Source organism: Balaenoptera physalus, assembly GCF_965194825.1.
Source record: "Balaenoptera physalus genome assembly, chromosome: 14".
NCBI classification, from domain to species: Eukaryota; Metazoa; Chordata; class Mammalia; order Artiodactyla; family Balaenopteridae; genus Balaenoptera; species Balaenoptera physalus.
The window spans coordinates 10,034,910-10,052,098 of NC_138893.1; the positions used below are offsets into that span (position 1 = coordinate 10,034,910).

The 17,189-nt window shown below is 46.1% G+C and overlaps 1 protein-coding gene across 2 annotated transcripts in view; it reads left to right on the forward strand.

Moving 5' to 3' along the window:
* The window catches only part of NID1 (nidogen 1), a 94,256-nt gene that overhangs the window by 64,827 nt on the left and 12,240 nt on the right, over positions 1-17,189 (forward strand). For both annotated transcript variants that reach the window (XM_082423112.1, XM_082423113.1), the window contains exons 13-14: positions 9,750-9,968; positions 12,533-12,705. In XM_082423112.1, coding sequence (XP_082279238.1) covers positions 9,750-9,968; positions 12,533-12,705 — 392 coding nt within the window. The remainder of the gene's footprint in view (positions 1-9,749; positions 9,969-12,532; positions 12,706-17,189) is intronic.

The window sequence follows — 17,189 nt, forward strand, 5'->3', positions numbered from 1 at the left end:
AATTCATGTGTCCGTGTTGATAGTTCCAATTCAAATACATGACCACAGGGTTTTTCCTTTACCCTGTCTAGATTATATCCATATCTCCTTTCTTCCACACTGAGAATCCTGGTTCTCAAGGGCACAGTGGATGTAAGAATTAGAATAGACCATAAGTCCGTATTTACTTTATTCCACATTACACACATAACAGGCTGAGAATTCAAATACTACATACCACCAATACAGTTTCTTAGAACAATTAAAATTTTTTGCACGTGCCCTCCTATTTTTATAGTTATATCTACATTGCCTGGGCATGTACATGTAACCAACACCTACTATATTCTCTCACTTTGTTTGTTTGTTTTTGTTTTTTGGCTGTGCCCTGCAGCACGTGGGATCTTAGTTAACTGACCAGGGATCAAACCCACGCCCCCTGCAGTGGAAGCATGGAGTCTTAACCACTGGACCGACAGGGAAGTCCCTATGTTCTCTCACTTTGAACCCTCATTTGGTCTTAGTTCAACAAGTCACTATTTATAGCTTGTTACCAGTCCTTATGTCAATGCCTCTCTAGTTATCTGGTTGTCAGAAGCTTGTTCTCTAGAAAATTTCTCAGGAAGGGCTCATGAAAACAGTATTCCTTGGTTCATTTTCTTTCCTTGACTATCTCAAATATTCCTCTGACATAAAGCATGGCTGTCCAAAGGGCAACTGATAATCAGAAGATAATTTTCCCCTTTTTACCTGGATGCCCAAAGGATGTTTTTCTTTCTCTTCCATAGTTCCCTTCAAAAGTTCAACAGTTTTACTAGAATATGACTTGGTGTTGGTTGTTCTGGGTCTTAGTTACACGGTGTGCTTTTTCAATTTGTCATTTCACATCTTTTAATTTCAGGAAAGTTTTCTGGAATTTTAGTTTTAGTATTTGTTCTCTTTCCTTGCTTTGGGTTATTTTTTAGGGACTTCCATTTTGCATATTGAATCTTCTTTGCCTATCTCCAGTATTTGCCCGAATCTCCTAAATTTGTCTGATATCCTTTCTTTTTGTCTTTAAACATTTTCCTCACTTCCACCTTCTGTTTCTCTTAAGGCATACTCTGTTATGTTTATTCACTTTGTGTTCCATCTAGTTGAGTCTTCATTTCTGAAATGATTCTTTTTTAAAAGTTTCTACTTCTTTCCTGAATTCTGTTGCCTCATTTTTGAGTTTTTCAGATGCTGATTCATTTTGTTCTTTCCTGTTTATCATTTTCTACTGTCTTTTCGCTTAAGCTGAAACATTGGGTTGGCCAAAGGTTCGTTTGGGTTTTTTCATAATATCTTACAGAAAAACCCTAACGAACTTTTTGGCCAACCCAATAGACGATTACAGTTTTGATCCGTTAGCACATCTTTTTGGCAAGCTTTCACTATCTGTAGGGTTGTTGTACTCCTGACTACCCTTTTATATCCTTTTTCCTTATAGTAACTTTGTGTTGGATTTGCCCTCCATAATTTTCTGTTGCTCATTTTTATGAGAGTTTTAGTTTTCCTGAACTTCCTGAAAGAAGCTTGGTGCAGATAGCTTTTTCTAGCGACACAGAGCTTCCTCTTCTGCTCTTTTGGTGAAGTGTTTAAAAATATTTCAGCTTACATTACGATTTCCTGGCTCTGCTCCCCTCCCCCGCCGGAGCTTCTCTTTCCTTGTACATGTCATCTTCATCCTCCTTAGTTTTGATCCCATTCCCAGCACTTTCTCCCCAGTAGGGGCTAGATCTCCCAGCCGCTGTTGGCTTTACATTCCACCTTGGAGTAGAAAAATCCCTCAAAAGTTTCAGCTGCCATTTTCAAATTGGCCCGCTTTCCAGCTGAGTACCTGTTAGCTCTTGGGGTTCTCCTGTTCCCAGAACTGTTAGATGCCCTGCTGCCGCTTCCCTCTCCTTTCTCTACACAGACACTGACACCAGGGGGGCTTTGTGACCCCTGCTTGTGTTTGGGGGTTCATAGGACAACCCGGTCACCTCGTTTCATTGTAAATGTTGCCCATAGCTTTTGTAGCTATTCTGTCTGTAATTAGATTCTAAAACTAGGCAGTTACCCTCTTCCCAGAGCCTCCCATTCCCTCTTGAACTACTGAAGCCAAATCCAGCCTCTGTACCCCGATACCCAATTATATCTCGGAGACAGAGTTTTGGGTGAAGTAGAAAAGAAGAGCTTTATTGCTTTGCCAGGCAAAAGGGGACACAGTGGGCTAATGCCCTCAAAACTGTGTGTCCCGACCTGGAGGGAGTAGTGAGGAGTTTTATAGCAATGGTTCAAAGAGGGCGTGATCAGCTCGTGGACATTCTTCTGATTGGTTGGTGGTGAGGTAAGCGGGAGTCTGCGTCATCAGCCTTCTGGTTCCAGCCAGTCTGGGGTCTACGTGCTCGTGGGCAGCAAACAGTCAACTTCTTCCACCTGGTGAGGGTTTCAGTGTCTGCAAAACAGCTCAAAGATACTGTTCTGTGTATCCCTTGAGGGGGAACCAGGATCCTGCCCCAAGGCTGAGCTATTGTTTCCTGACTATTCCTCCCTTGTCTCTGCATCCCGTCCCTTCCCTGATTAGCATCTGTTTGAACCTACCCCTTGGAACTCAGGGAAGGTCTTGGAGGCTGAATGAAGCCTATTTCCTGTAATCAAGAAATGCGGGGACACAGGAAGGCTTTTGTGCCCAGGAGCCACACAAGGTCCTGCTCGGTTTCACTACTGCAGTCAGCTTTGCCCTACCATCCCCCAACCCCCCTCCCCACCCTGGAACTGCTCCGGTAAAAGTCAGCAATGACCTTCACTTTTTGTTAGATCTCAGCCCTGCCCCCCGTTTCTTAGTAACGCTTGGTACAGTTGACCTCACCTTCCCGCCTAAAACACTTTCTTCTTTTGGTGTCCAGGATACCACACCTCTTAGTTTTCTCCATCATTGGCTGGTATGTGTCATTGGGGGTACGATTAACCTCATTGAATGGACGAGGGTTTAGAGAAGCCACCTAACTTGCCCAAGGCACCTGGCTAACTAGCCAGGATCAATTGCTAAATATTTCTTAAGCATCTGTGATATGCCTGGCACGTAAACAGTAATGTCTGCGCTCGGGAGGAGCTCACACTGCCCCTGGGCAGGAGAAGAGAGTGCTTGAAACTATAGCGAGTCTGTAAGTGGTAACCAGTGGCTGGGAGAGGAGATCCAGGTGGGCTAGGGAAGTGAGGGAAAGCGTGAGAAGTGGGATTTGGCCTTGGAAGATGGGTAGGATTTGAACAGGAGATGGGGAGGAGTAGTGGGGACGAGATACGGTTAAGCAGCTCAGGTGAGGTCAGGGCGTAGAGGATCCTGAAAGCGAGGCCCCCAGAGGCTGGAGAACGCCTGTGGTCTTGAGGCCCGTGGCCCCCTGCGGCCACCACCTCCCTGCCTTGTAGCCTCACACAGCCTCATTTCCAAGTCAGCTTCTCCATCCCTTCTTTCTCTCCAAGTCCTCTCACCGTAACCCCAAGGAGCATCATGTCAACCACCCTCACCAATATCCTGAATTTCTTGGCTTCTTTATTCTCCTCCGTGCACAGCCTGAAAACCTCCAGCCTGAGGTGAGTGCTACACCCAGGCCACTGGGCTTCAACCACACGGAGTATCAGGGGTGTATTAGGAACACTGCAGATTGATTGCCCTCGGTGTCAGGTGACCCCTTGACCGAGGGGGTCCTCCTCTCGGCTCCCAAGCAGCCTGTTCGACCACTACCAGCCACTTCTCACAATGCGTTACCCTGGTGGGGTCCTGTGAACTCCCAGGGCCCTCGTATCTAGCGAAGATGCCCACAACCTGCCGGGCACCTGGCTCGCAGAGGTTTCAGTAAATGCTTATCACAAATACATAAATGATTCAAGGGTCCATGGGATTCCTGATCTGAGAGATAACACCAATTTAAAAAGCCCACACTAGGGAATTCCCTGGCAGTCCAGTTTTTAGGACTCTGTGCTTCCACTGCAGGGGATCCGGGTTCGATCCTGGTCGGGGAACTAAGATCCTGCAAGCCGCACAGTAGGGCCCAAAAAAAAAAAAAAAAAATGCCCACACTAATAGGGTGTCAGGAGAGGAAGGATGCAGGGGGTGGACCGAGGAGACGGGAGTAAGACCCAAAGACGCAGTTTCACACGATGAGACGGCACACAGGCTAGAGGTGCATTTTCTCTTCCTGCTGCTTTATGACCTTTCTGCTTTCCCCTCCCCTTTTGCCCTTTGCTAATTGCTAGTTTATTTCCCCCTTTCTGGGCATTCTCCTTCCTCACCAGTCCTGTAAGAATTGGGGGCAAATGTTGGGAAGGGACCTGAAGAGAGTTCATAAGTAGCGAGATTTTTACCACCATCATCATCATCGGTGGTGGAGATTGTGGTGGTGTCCTTAGTAAACCTCACATCAGATGGGTATTGTTCTCTTACTTGTAAATTCCCGTTCTTGGAAATTTGGCAGTCTTGGACTAACAAGGGTCCATTTGGCAGCTCAGGAGATGAGGCCAGGAGCCAAAATCTCAAACCCAGCAGAGACCAGGCATGGTTTCACCACGCCCATGTTAGCTCATCCCAAGATGTGTGTGTGTGGCAGTGCCACTGGGATCAGGTGGCCCCTTACGGAGGGGGGTGGACTGTGCAGGAAGAGGTTGAATAAACGGAACCCCCCCAACAAGTTCCTCCATCCCACTGAGTATATCAGAGGCTACAAGAGTTATTTATTTGAATTAACACCTAGGAAGAAGTTTAATCAGGCAAGGGAATGGGATGCAAATCAAGAGACAAAAACATGTGCTTTTTTTCTTCTCCATCTATTTCCTTTTCCTCTCATTCTCTTTGTCCCCAATTTGAGAAGAGTCACCCCAGACTCCCTGCTGTTCCCTGCATAAGTATCAGGTCTTGAATGCTTCCTCCCCCGAGCAGATTAAACTAGGTGAGTAAAGAGAATCTTGCCTCAGTTATTTTATCAACCAGAAGCAAGGCCGACGTGTCCTTATTATCCCTTCCCCACCCCACCCACAGTGGGACATTCCCTGTGGGAGCCTGGAGCCCTCAGGGGAGGCGCCCACAGGGGCTGCTGTGGGCCAGGCTGAGAAGCCATCCCAGGGAACACGGTGATATCACAGCTTTCCATAAACACACTTGGGGACTTCCCTGGTGGGCCAGTGGTTAGGACTCGGCGCTGTCACTGCCGAGGGCACAGGTTCGATCCCTGGTCGGGGAACTGAGATCCCACAAGCCACGCAGCGCGGCCAAAAAACAAAAAACAAAAAAACACACACTTGAAATTCAGTTTCCTGAGTCACAGCTGAGGTCTCCCCCACCTTAATATAAGTTCAAGATAACAGCACTTAAGATACAGTTGAGATACAGCTCCACTGGAAATTCTAGATCACTTGAGATTTTGTGTATTGGCTAACCCAAAACTGTCAGCCACGTACAAGGGAGGTACCCCTTCCTTCCTTACAAGTTTGATTTGGTTGACAGTACACAGAATACCAGGCCTGTTTTCTAGTTGGAAAGGCAGCACTATATACATATGTTGATGGAAGGGAAACAAGTCTGTGGGCCACAGACAATTTCGGGGAGTGAGTTAAGCTAACTTGTGTGTGTCACCGTTGACATAACACATTCAGTGTGCGGGGGGCGTCCTAGGCACTGGGCATGTGGGTGCAGAGGGCCCGGGGCTGGGCTAGGAATCCAGAGACCCGGGTTCTAGCTTGAGCTGAGCCACTCGCTAGTGCCGTGGCCTGGGGAAGCCAATCTGAGCTTCCATTCTCTCATTTGACGTAAAAACCGTAGTTGCCTGTTGCATAGGATTATAGTGAGAATTAAGTGAACGATGTGTGAGCAGAGACAGCTTGTACAGAAACTAAAGCCCTGTACAAATGTAAGATACTGAGGAAGTAAACAAGCCCTACATCCAAGAGTGAAGAAAACCAACATTTTTATCATCAACCAGATGGTATTATTTGTGTCTTTGTTTGGCTCTTCCTACATCAAATACGTTTTGTGGTGGTTGTTGTTGTTTTTGTTTTGTTTTTAATTTTATTTTTTTAATTGAAGTGTAGTTGATTTACAATGTGTTAATTTCTTCTGTGCAGCAAAGTGGCTCAGTTACACACATACACACATTCTTTTTTATATTCTTTTCCATTATGGTTTATCACGGGATATTGTATATAGTTCCCTGTGCTATACAGTAGGGCCTTTTGTTTTTTATATTAGCCTCTGGGACAAAAGAGAAAGCAGACCCAGTTTCCCCTCCCAGGTTCAACACACACTTTCCTGGCAGGCTCGCTGTTTCTAATCGAGGGGCCAGCTATGTCCAGCAGGCTGATGTGAAAACTGGCAGCACAGAGGCACTTTACACATTCATCGGCAGCACATCACCGAACACACTGTGAAGGCCTGGTGTAGATACAGTCACAGATGAACGCACTCTCATTCATTTACTATATGTATTGAACTTGGATGCTTTCATGCCACATCCACAGAGTTGAGTTGTGACAGAGACCATATGGCCCACATAACCAAAAATATTTATTCTCTGCCCCTTAGCAGGAAAAGTCAGTGGAGCCCTGCCCTCGATTGTATAACCACAAGCTTCCAGTAAATATCAAAAAAAGCACTCCAGCACGCTTTTGCTCTCCAAGCCCTACAGAGAGGATCTCTTGTGTGATACAGTCACAGATGAATGCTAGAACCCAGGTCTCTGGATTCCTAGCCCAGCCCCGGGCCCTCTGCACCCACATGCCCAGTGCCTAGGACGCCCCCTGCTCACTGAACGTGTTATGGCAACGGTGACACACACACGTTAGCTTAACTCACTCCCTGAAATTATCTGTGGCCCACAGACTTGTTTTCCTTCTGTCATCTGGTGTAGATACAGTCACAGATGAATGCTGGAGTGCAAGACTTAAAATTCCAGCCGTTTACATTGTCTCATCACATTCTACTCACGCCTCAAATAATACCGTAGGATTAGTTACTCCTGCCATCGCTGGTCAACCAGCATTGCTGACAGGGCCAGATGTGGTGGAACTGAGCATCAAAAACATTTTTCAGACACAAAATTCTGTGAAATATGTAATATATTATTATATACTCTATTATTACAATATATATATTATGAACACAGCAATATATTAATATACATTAATATATTAATTAGAGTATTTATATAAGATTTCTCCCTAACATAACTAGCAATGCCCTAGAGCAGGGGTTGACAGCTACAGACCCACAGGCCAAATCTGGCCCACTGTTTAAATAAATAAAGTTTTATTGGCACACTCATTCATTTACAATATGTATTAAACTTGGATGCTTTCATGCCACATCCACAGAGTTGAGTTGCGACAGAGACCATATGGCCTACATAACCAAAAATAATTATTGTCTGCTCCTTAGCAGGAAAAGTCAGTGGAGCCCTGCCCTCGATTATATAACCACAATCTTCCAGTAAAGATCAAAAAAACGCACTCCAGCACGCCTTTGCTCTCGAAGCCCTACAGAGAGGACCTCTTGTGTGTATGTGCTGTGTCCTGGGCTCCTCTGTCAAGACACTGACTCATTGAATTGTTACTGTGTGTTTGCTTGTTCCCGTCCCTCCAGACTGGGAGCTCCTTGAGGGCAGGGCCTGGGGTTTATTCCCATGTCCATCCCCACTCCAGCCCAGGAGGGGCTTCCTAAGTCAAGGTTAAGGGGATGCAGTCCCTCATTACCTTCTCAGAGCCTAGAATGTGCTCAGGGAGACAGACCAGGAACAGCCTTAGAGTCTCAGCATCAGTGTGATGAGAGTCACAGGGCGGGTGAGGCCAGAGCATCCTGGGAGCTCTTGGAGGGCCCGAGAAGCACATGCCTGAGCTGATTCTTGAAGGATTCACCGGGCAGGAGGGTGCGGGGCAGGGAGTCACACAATGAACGGCACATGGAAAGGCCCCTAGAAGAGCGGCAGCAGACGTGGTTCAGTTTGGCTGAAGTGTGGCTCTCGGCAGTGTCTGGGCATCGCTTTGGGTGGTGGATGCCGCAGAGGTGATGGCAGTGCTGGCCTGGCTGGATGCTGTGGTGGCTGGAGTCTAGCCAGCGTGGAAGCAGCTGCAACTCTGCCACTTACAACTCTATAAACATGGGAGTTTATGCCAGTTCATAGCTTCTCATCAGCAATTTCCCAAAGATAGAGCAGTATTTCCCAGCCTTGGGATCTGAGTTACACAGTCAAAAGGCCATGTTTCATGCCAAACACTAGCACGTAATTAAAAGGAAACATACAAATGTTGGTAAATGTGCCCTGTGGTCTTTGGTCCCCCAAATCTTTGACCCGGACTCAGTGTGGGTAATCAAGAAGCTGGTGATGATAAAGAGGACAAATTTAAGAAACACTTAAAATTTCTTAAAACAAATGTCAGTGCTGTCCATCGAGTGATGAATGGATAAACAAAATGTGGTATAGCCATGCAATACTATATTATTCAGCCACAAAAAAGAACAAAGTACTGGGACTTCCCTGGCGGTCCCAGTGGTTAAGACTCTGAGCTTCCACTGCAGGGGCCGCGGCTTCGATCTCTGGTCAGGGAACTAAGATCCCACATGCCGCGTGGTGCAGCCAAAAATAAATAAATAAAAAAATCTTAAAAAAATAAAATAATGAAGTACTATTACATGGCTACAACACGGATGAACCTTGCAAACGTTCTGCTGAGTGAACGCAGCTGGACACAAAAGGTCACGTATTGTACGATTCCATTTATGTGAAATAACCAGAATAGGTAAATCCATAGAGACAGATGCAGACTGGTGGTTGCCAGGGGCTGGGAAGAAGGAGGAAGTGGAGACAACCATTTAATAGGTCTGGGGTTTCCTTTTGAGGTGAGGAAATGCATTGGTACTAGAGGGAGGAGGTGGTCACTCAGCACTGTGACTATACTAATGTCACTGGATTGTTCACTGCAAAATGGTTGATTTGGGGAATTCCCTGGCGGTCCAGTGGTTAGGACCCGGTGCTTTCTCTGCCGAGGGCCTGGGGTCGATCCCTGGTCTGGGAGCTAAGATCCCAGAAGCCACATGGTGCTGCCAGAAAGAAAAAAAAAAAGGGTTGATTTTATGTTATGTCAGTTTGCCTCAGTTTTTCAAAACTGAAAAAAAACATGGCCTAGGAAGGAAAAGAAAATGTAGGTATACTCTTCTTGACCGTTAAATTCACTAAATAATAATGATGTTTAAATTTTTTTTAATTAATAAAACATTTGGGATTAACATATACACATTACTATATATAAAATAGACAATCAACAAGGACCTGTATAGCACAGGGAACTCTACTCAATATTCTGTAATAACCTATATAGGAAAAGAATCTGAAAAAGAACGGATATATGTATATGTATAATTGAATCACTTAGCTGTATACCTGAAACTAACAACATTGTAAATCAACTATTCGCCAATATAAAATAAAAATTAAATTAAAAAACTTTTTAAAATAAGCTATAAGGGTATATCGTACAGCATAGGGAGTATAGCCAATATTTTATAGTAACTTTAAATGGAGTATAATCTATAAAAATTTTGAATCACTATGTTGTACACCTGAAACTAATATTGTAAATCAACTATACTTCAATAAAAATAAATTAAAATTTTTTTTAAATTAATGAAACAAAACTCAGTAGTGAACCGGCAGCTCCTGAGGTTCTGAGTGGGATGTGGGGACTTGAGCTGATGACCCTCCTTTTGCTCGCGTCTCTAATAGAAGTGGAGAAGACCCGATGCCAGCATGAACGAGAACACATCCTCGGGGCGGTGGACCCCCAGCGCCCCCGGCCTCCGGGACTGTTTGTTCCCGAGTGTGATGAGCACGGACACTACGCGCCCACCCAGTGCCACGGCAGCACTGGCTACTGCTGGTGTGTGGACCGCGACGGCCGCGAGGTGGAGGGCACCAGGACCACGCCCGGGATGAGGCCACCGTGTAAGTCAGAGGACAGTGCTGGAGACAGGAAGTCTCAGCACCTGCAAGCATCGCTGGGGACCCTTGCCGGGGACCCTTGCCAAAGGTGCAGTTGGCACTTTCTGCCTGCCCTAAATCCTGACCTGCTCCAGTGCCTCGAAGCCCGTCCCTCCCTCCCTTTCTCCCCTCTGCAGCCCCCTTTTCCATCTCCCCATCACTTGCCCACCCCCACCATCTCTCTCCCCACTTTCCCTCTCCTCCCTCTTACCCTTTCCTCTTCTTTTTTTGTGCAAACCTGTTCTGTGCAAATGATGGGCAGGACCCGCTGCATTGAGGCTGCAATTGGTAGCAGAGAGGGTGTGTGCTCAGGGGTCCCCGAGGTAAACCTTGCCGTGGGTGGCCCAGCATTCCAGCGGCTCTGCGCTGGCACACAGCGCAGGGATGGGAGAGACCAACCGGAGCCCCTCCCCAGGCATGGAGGGGCTAACTCAGGTGTGGAACTGTTCTCCTCCTGGTACACTTGCCTCTTTCACAGTTGCGCCTGGACCTTTAGGTACTCGGTCCATTTAGAACGGCAGGAGCAAACAGCCGCAAAGGTTTCTGCAAGATAGTTCTGCGACAGTCCATGACGGTGGGAAGGCGCCGAGCTGGGGGCCAGGCTGTGTGACACTGGACAGATACTTGCCTGAGTCTCAGCATCCTCGGCCTCAACATCGGATTCAAGCAAAATAATCTCTAGGATGCTTCTCAGCTCTAAAATTCTGTCACAGGCGTAGAAAGTGGTAATTGTCACAAATTACCAAAATTTAATACAATCAGTCCTTGCCTCTCCATTCTCCATTTAGCTAATAATCATAAACTGATCCCCTACCAGATAGTTTCCCAAAGCTGCTAAGAGGCTGCTGAGTAAACAGTGATCACTCACAGGGACTTCCCTGGCGGTCCAGTGGTTAAGACTCCGCGCTTCCAATGCAGGGGGGGCGTGGGTTCAATCCCTGGTCAGGGAACTAAGATCCCACATGCTGCGAAGGGCGGCCAAATAAAAAGAAGTGAGAAGTGATCACTCACAAACTTCATTACGCCAGCCAGCCAGCATTAACTGAGTGTCAGATTGGTGTGGTCAGTGCTGGCAGCCCACAGAGGGAAGCCCCAGTGCCAGCCCCAGATCCTCAGAGGACAGGTAAACAGGTGCAGGGTAGGGAAAGGAACCTTAAGAGAGAGTAGGTGGGCCAGGAAGCACAGTGGCTTGGGGGGTTGTGGGCTAGCCCAGGAAGGCTTTGCAGAGCAGTACCGTGAGAACCAAGGTTTTGAGCAGGGCCAGAGTCAGCTGCGCTGGGGAGTAGGGGTTGAGGAGGCCCATGGTCCAGGCAGCAGGAACGGGCGGAGAGGCAGGAAAAAAACCCCCAGGGGTTTGTGTCCTGTGGGAGGGGAGCAGAATGGAGGTAAGGACATCAGATGCCCCGCTGAGAGGTCTGGATTGGTCCTGAGGGCAGAGGGGAGCCCAGGAAGTGTTTCGAGCAGGCGCTGATGTGACCAGGTTTCAGTTTTAGAAGAGCTGAGAGGGAGGAGTGAGGCCCTGGTGGTGGGGAGGCGAGTGCAATTAATTAATTGCAGTATTTCTAATTAATCCAGGTGAGAAACGGCGAGGGTCTGACCTGAGGTGCTGGCAGTGAGTTTGGAGGGATAGATTCCAGAGATATTAAAAAGGTCCACGAGATTGGTTTATATCATTGATTGGGTATAACAGGCAAGATGGACAAGAGAAAAGAACTGAAAATGAGCTCGGTGCTGACCTGGTCCCGTTCTCTCACTTCAGAGAGCAGGAAACGAGCCCAGGAAGGTCCACGACGTGTCCACACGGCGAGTGGCAGGGCCAGGTCTGGGACCCAGGTTTCCCGACAGCCACTGCGTGTTCCTTACCCACAGCCCAGGCTGCCTGTCCCCTCCTGGGACATTCTCTTGTCAGGTGAGCCAGGAGCTGTGCTGGGCCACCAGGTCAGCAGGTAGGAGGCAAGGCCGAGTCTGAGGGAGGATTAGCCCTGCCCATCATTTCGTTCTGGAAAGCCCAGAAGGCCTGTGTTCCCGTTTGTGGCGTCTGAGACCCTCCCACCCCCGTGGGATGGAGTGAGCGGGGCTAGTCCACTCAGACGGTCTCCTCCAGCATGAAAATACTCAGCAGCTTCCTGCTGGGGTGCGAGCTCCCTGTGGCCAGGGTTTCAGGGTTGCTGCTCTTGCATTGTTTCCGTTCACTGCTGCAGCCCGTGTGCAGAGCAGGGCACCGATAGCCAGGTTAGTTCCATTAAGGAGGAGACTGAGCCATTGCTTCTTTCCAATCGACCTTTAATGTTAAACTCTGGCCCTGCATCATCTTCATCACAAATGCCCTTTGACTGACTGAGGTCTTTCTGCTCCTTGTGCTTTCGGATATTAAATGTGCGCGTGCGACGGTGCAGTCTGTGGTGCCGTGAAGGTGACGTGACCGGGTGTGGGTGCATGTGTGTGAGTCCGTGCACGCGCCCACACGCGTACGTTTGTGCATTCCTACTGCACGCGGGCCTTACTCATTGCCGTCTCCCACCACCCAGGTCTGAGTACAGTGGCTCCCCCGGTTCACCACGGACCCTCAGTTCCTACCGCCGTGATCCCCCTGCCACCTGGGACCCACCTACTCTTCGCCCAGACCGGGAAGATAGAGCACCTCCCCCTGGAGGGAAGCACCATGACCAAGACGGAAGCCAAGGCACTGCTTCACGCTCCGGTGAGTGCTGGCCGATGGCACTTGGTGGCAATTTCTGCTTCAATGGCCTGGAGCAACGAGCGGGGTGCAGTCAGCCCAGGGACCAGGGCTGGACCCCTGGACCCAGGACCTCTTCATTCTGTGTGACCCTGGGTGTCCACCTCTAAATGGGGCCGCTGTATTCCTAAGCACCCCCGTGAGGCTCGAGGGTGGGAGCAGAAACAGGAGGGCTTCCAGAGAGACCCCTTTGGTATCTGACCCCTCAGGTGGGCGCGTCATGTGAGTTTGCTCTCTTGTCTGCGAGCATCTGCCAGGTTTGATGTTGCCATCCCTGCTAAATTAGCAACGTGACATCTTTCGGCAGCCGCTCAGCTCAAGATGCTCCTGTCTGCCCAGAGGCAGTAAGTAACCAGAGCTTTTCAAAGTTTCAAAGATGCATTTTGTGAGTCGGGGAATTTTTGTCCGTTAGTTAGAGCTCAGACACTTTTGAGGAGCTTTTCTATCTGGGATCCTGACCTCCTGCCAGGAAACCAAACCTGAGACCTGGTGGAGGCTTCTGGCTCTGGACTCAGGGTTGCCAGGGCAGCGGGGGCCATCAGGGTCCTCTAAGGAGTGAAGAAGTAGCAGCGAGCGGGCTACCAGCTCTTAGAGATGAAAGTCCAGCAGGAATCCTCTTTACCCCTCAGTGCTGGTTGCAGAGCCTGCTTGAAGATTCCAGGTAGAAATGTTACTTTCTTCTCATCTTCCTTTCCCTACTCCCCTGTCTTTCCCACCTGCCCTATTTTCACTTCCTGCATGGATCTCTACACACCGCCATACCCCCTCTTCTTTTTGACCAGGAGGAAACATGATCAAAAAAAGTCTGCAAAATAAAAATGCTTCTTTTTTAAAAAATTTATGTTATTGAAGTATAGTTGATTTACAACTTTGTGTTAATTTCTGCTCTACAGCAAAGTGATTCAGTTATACATATATATATATATATATATACATTCTTTTTCATGTTCTTTTCCATTATGTTTTATCATAGGATATTGAATATAGTTCCCTGTGCTCTACAGTAGGACCTTGTTTATCCATTGTTGTTTATCCCTTTTGTTTATCCATGTAATTGTTTGCATCTGCTCATCCCAAACTCTCATTCCTTCACCCCCACCACCTCCCCCTTGGCAACCACAAGTCTGTTCTCTGTCTGAGTCTGTTTCATAGTTAAGCTCATTTGTGTCATATTTTAGATTCCACATATAAATGATGTCATATGGTATTTGTCTTTCTCTTTCTGACTTACTAACTTACTAGAGATGATAATTGCTAGGTCCATCCATGGTAAAAATGCTTTTCAGAAGCCTCTTGCAAAGCAGCCTTGATTGGATTCATGTTCTTCCCCAACACAAAACCCTCTGATTGGTTCCCTTAACCCAGAAAAATATCCAGTTCTTTCCATGGCCTCCGGCTACCTCTCCCACCCCATTCCCTACCACTGCCCCCTCACTCACCGGCTGCAGCCTTCTGGCCTTCTAGCTGGTCCTCAACTCACCACGCACACTCCCACCTCAGGGCCTTTGCACTTGCTGTCCCCACTGCCTGGAGTTCTCTCATTCCAGACACTTGCACGGTTCACTGCCGCATGTCACTTGAATTTCTGCTGGCACATCAGCTCTTAGAGAAACCTGTCCTGGCTGCCCTATCCAGACTGCAGCCTCCACCTACCCTGCTTTGTCTTTCATCAGGCACCCAGCACTACTCGAAACATTGTATATCAGGGTACATGTTCTATGTCTGATGTATCTCTTCCCACCAAGAATATAAGCACAGCAAGATCAGAAATTGTCTGTCTGTTTCATGGAGTTGTTTGTTTCACAGTGGTATTCGCAGATCCCAAACAGTGCTTGGCACTTGAAAAGTATTTGCTGAACAAATGTGTAAGTGATCTTTGTGATTTCCTGTTGCCTCACTGAAGCACACAGCCCTCAAGGGGTAATCATCATTCTTCCTCCGTATCCACTAGCACACACTCCTGGGTAGTGGGAGTGGGTTAAATTCCGTGTGAAAGTCGTTTTCCCCCAAGACCAAGGGGAGAGGCTTAAATGCCAAATGAGGCTATGAAAAGCAGGAAATTGAGATGGGATCAGTGGAGGGAGAGTGCTGAAACAACATTATAAATATTCACTGTGTCCTTCCTATCTATGTATCATCTATCTGTCTGTCCTTCTGTGTATGTATGTATCTATCTATCTATCTTTACCATTTAGCTATTTTAACTGTAGCTAATGCCACTGTGGCATTAAGTACAACAATCATCACCATCTATCTCCGGAACCTTTTTCATCATCCCAAACTGAAACTCTGGATCCATTCAATAATAACTCCCTCCTCCCCTGCCAGCCCTTTGCATCCCCTTCTACTTTCTATCTCTATGAATTTGCCTGTTCTAGGGACCTCCTATAAGTGGAATCATACAGTATTTGCCCTTTCGTAACTGGTTTACTTTATTTAGTATAATGTCTTCAAATTTCATCCATGTTGTAGCATGTGTCAGAATTTCCTTCCTTTTTAAGGCTGAATTATATTCCATTATATGGATGTATCACATTTTGTTTATCCATTCATCCATCAGTGGAGAACTTGGGCTGCTTCCACCTTTTGGCTATTGTGAATAGTGTTGCTATGTACATGGATTTACAAACATCTGTTCAAGTCCTTGCTTTCACTTCTTTTGGATATAAACAAGACCTGGAATTACATGGTAATTTTTAGTTTTTTGAGGAACCACTATACGGTTTTCCTTAGCACTGCACCATTTTGCATTCTGACCACCAGAGCACAAAGGTTCCAATTTCCCTACTACCTTGTCAACACTTATTATTTTCTGTTTTTTAATTGTAGCCATCCTAATATGTGTGAAGTGGTATCTCATTGTGGTTTTGATTTGCATTTCTCTAATGATTAGTGATGTTAGCATCTTGTCATATACTTATGGACAATTTATATATCTTTGGAAAAATGTCTATTCATATCCTTTGCCCATTTTGTAATTGGGTTGTTTTGTTCTTATTGTTACTGAGTTGTAGGAGTTCTTTATATATTCTATCAACCCCTTATCAGTTACATGATTTGCAAATATTTCATCACCTTCCATGGGTTGGTTGCCTTTTCACTTTGTTGATTGTGTTGTTTACTGAACAAAAGTTTTAAATTTTGATAAGATCCAATTTATCTAGTTTTGCTTTTGATGTCATATACAAGAAATCATTGCCAAATCCAATGTTATGAGGCTTTCAACTATGTTTTCTTCTAAGAGTTTTGTATTTTTAGCTCTTACATTTAGACTTTTGCTTCATTTTGAGCTAATTTTTGGATATGGTGTAGGGTAAGGATCTGTGTTCCTTTATGACATGACTTTTGGAGGGCAAGTGTCTGCTGATAACCCTGATTCTCCCAGTAAAAGAGCATCCTGGTCTTACACTTCTATGGTCCCCAGGGCCTCACTTTGCATTTCCATATACATTTTAGAGTAAGCTAGTAAGTTTCTACCAAAAAGAAAAGAAAAGGAAACGAAAGGAAAGGAAAGAAAAGAAAAGCCTGCTGGGATTTTGATATGGATACCACTGGATCTTTAACTCTATTTAGGGATATCCTAAACTCTATTTAGGATATCTTAGCAATATTAAATCTTATGATCCATTAAACTAACATCTCTTCATTTATTTGGGTCTTCTTTAATTTCACTCTACAATGTTTTATAGTATTCAGTATAGAATCTTGCACATTTTAAAATACTTATTCTTAAATATTTTGCTGCTATTATAAACATTATTATTTTAAAATTCTACTTTTTGCTGGTATGTAGAAATACAATTTTACATTGACCTTGGATCCTGTAACCTTGCTAGATTCAATTTTTAGTTAAAATATTATTATAGATTCCCCAGGAATTTCTACATAAATAATCATAGTCTTGGGGCTTCCCTGGTGGTGCAGTGGTTGAGAATCTGCCTGCCAATGCAGGGGACACGGGTTCGAGCCTTGGTCTGGGAAGATCCCACATGCCGCGGAGCAACTAGGCCCGTGAGCCACAACTACTGAGCCTGCGCGTCTGGAGTCTGTGCTCCGCAACAAGAGAGGCCGCGATAGTGAGAGGCCCGCACACCGCGATGAAGAGTGGCCCCCGCTCGCCGCCAACTAGAGAAAGCCCTCGCACAGAAACGAAGACCTAACACAGCCAAAAATAAATAAAAAAAACAATCATAGTCTTAAAATAGAGTGATTTTACCTCTTCCTTTCCAATATTTATGTTTTATTTAATTTTTATGATTTTCAGTTGGGCAAAGATTTCTTAGATGATATACAAGAAGCATTAGCCATAAAGAAAAATAAAATTGCACTTAATACAAATTTAAAACTTTTGCTCTCCAAAAACATCATTAAGAAAATGAAAAAGTGCTATTTACTGAGAAAAAATATACATATACATACATACATATATATATGTGTATGACAACAGA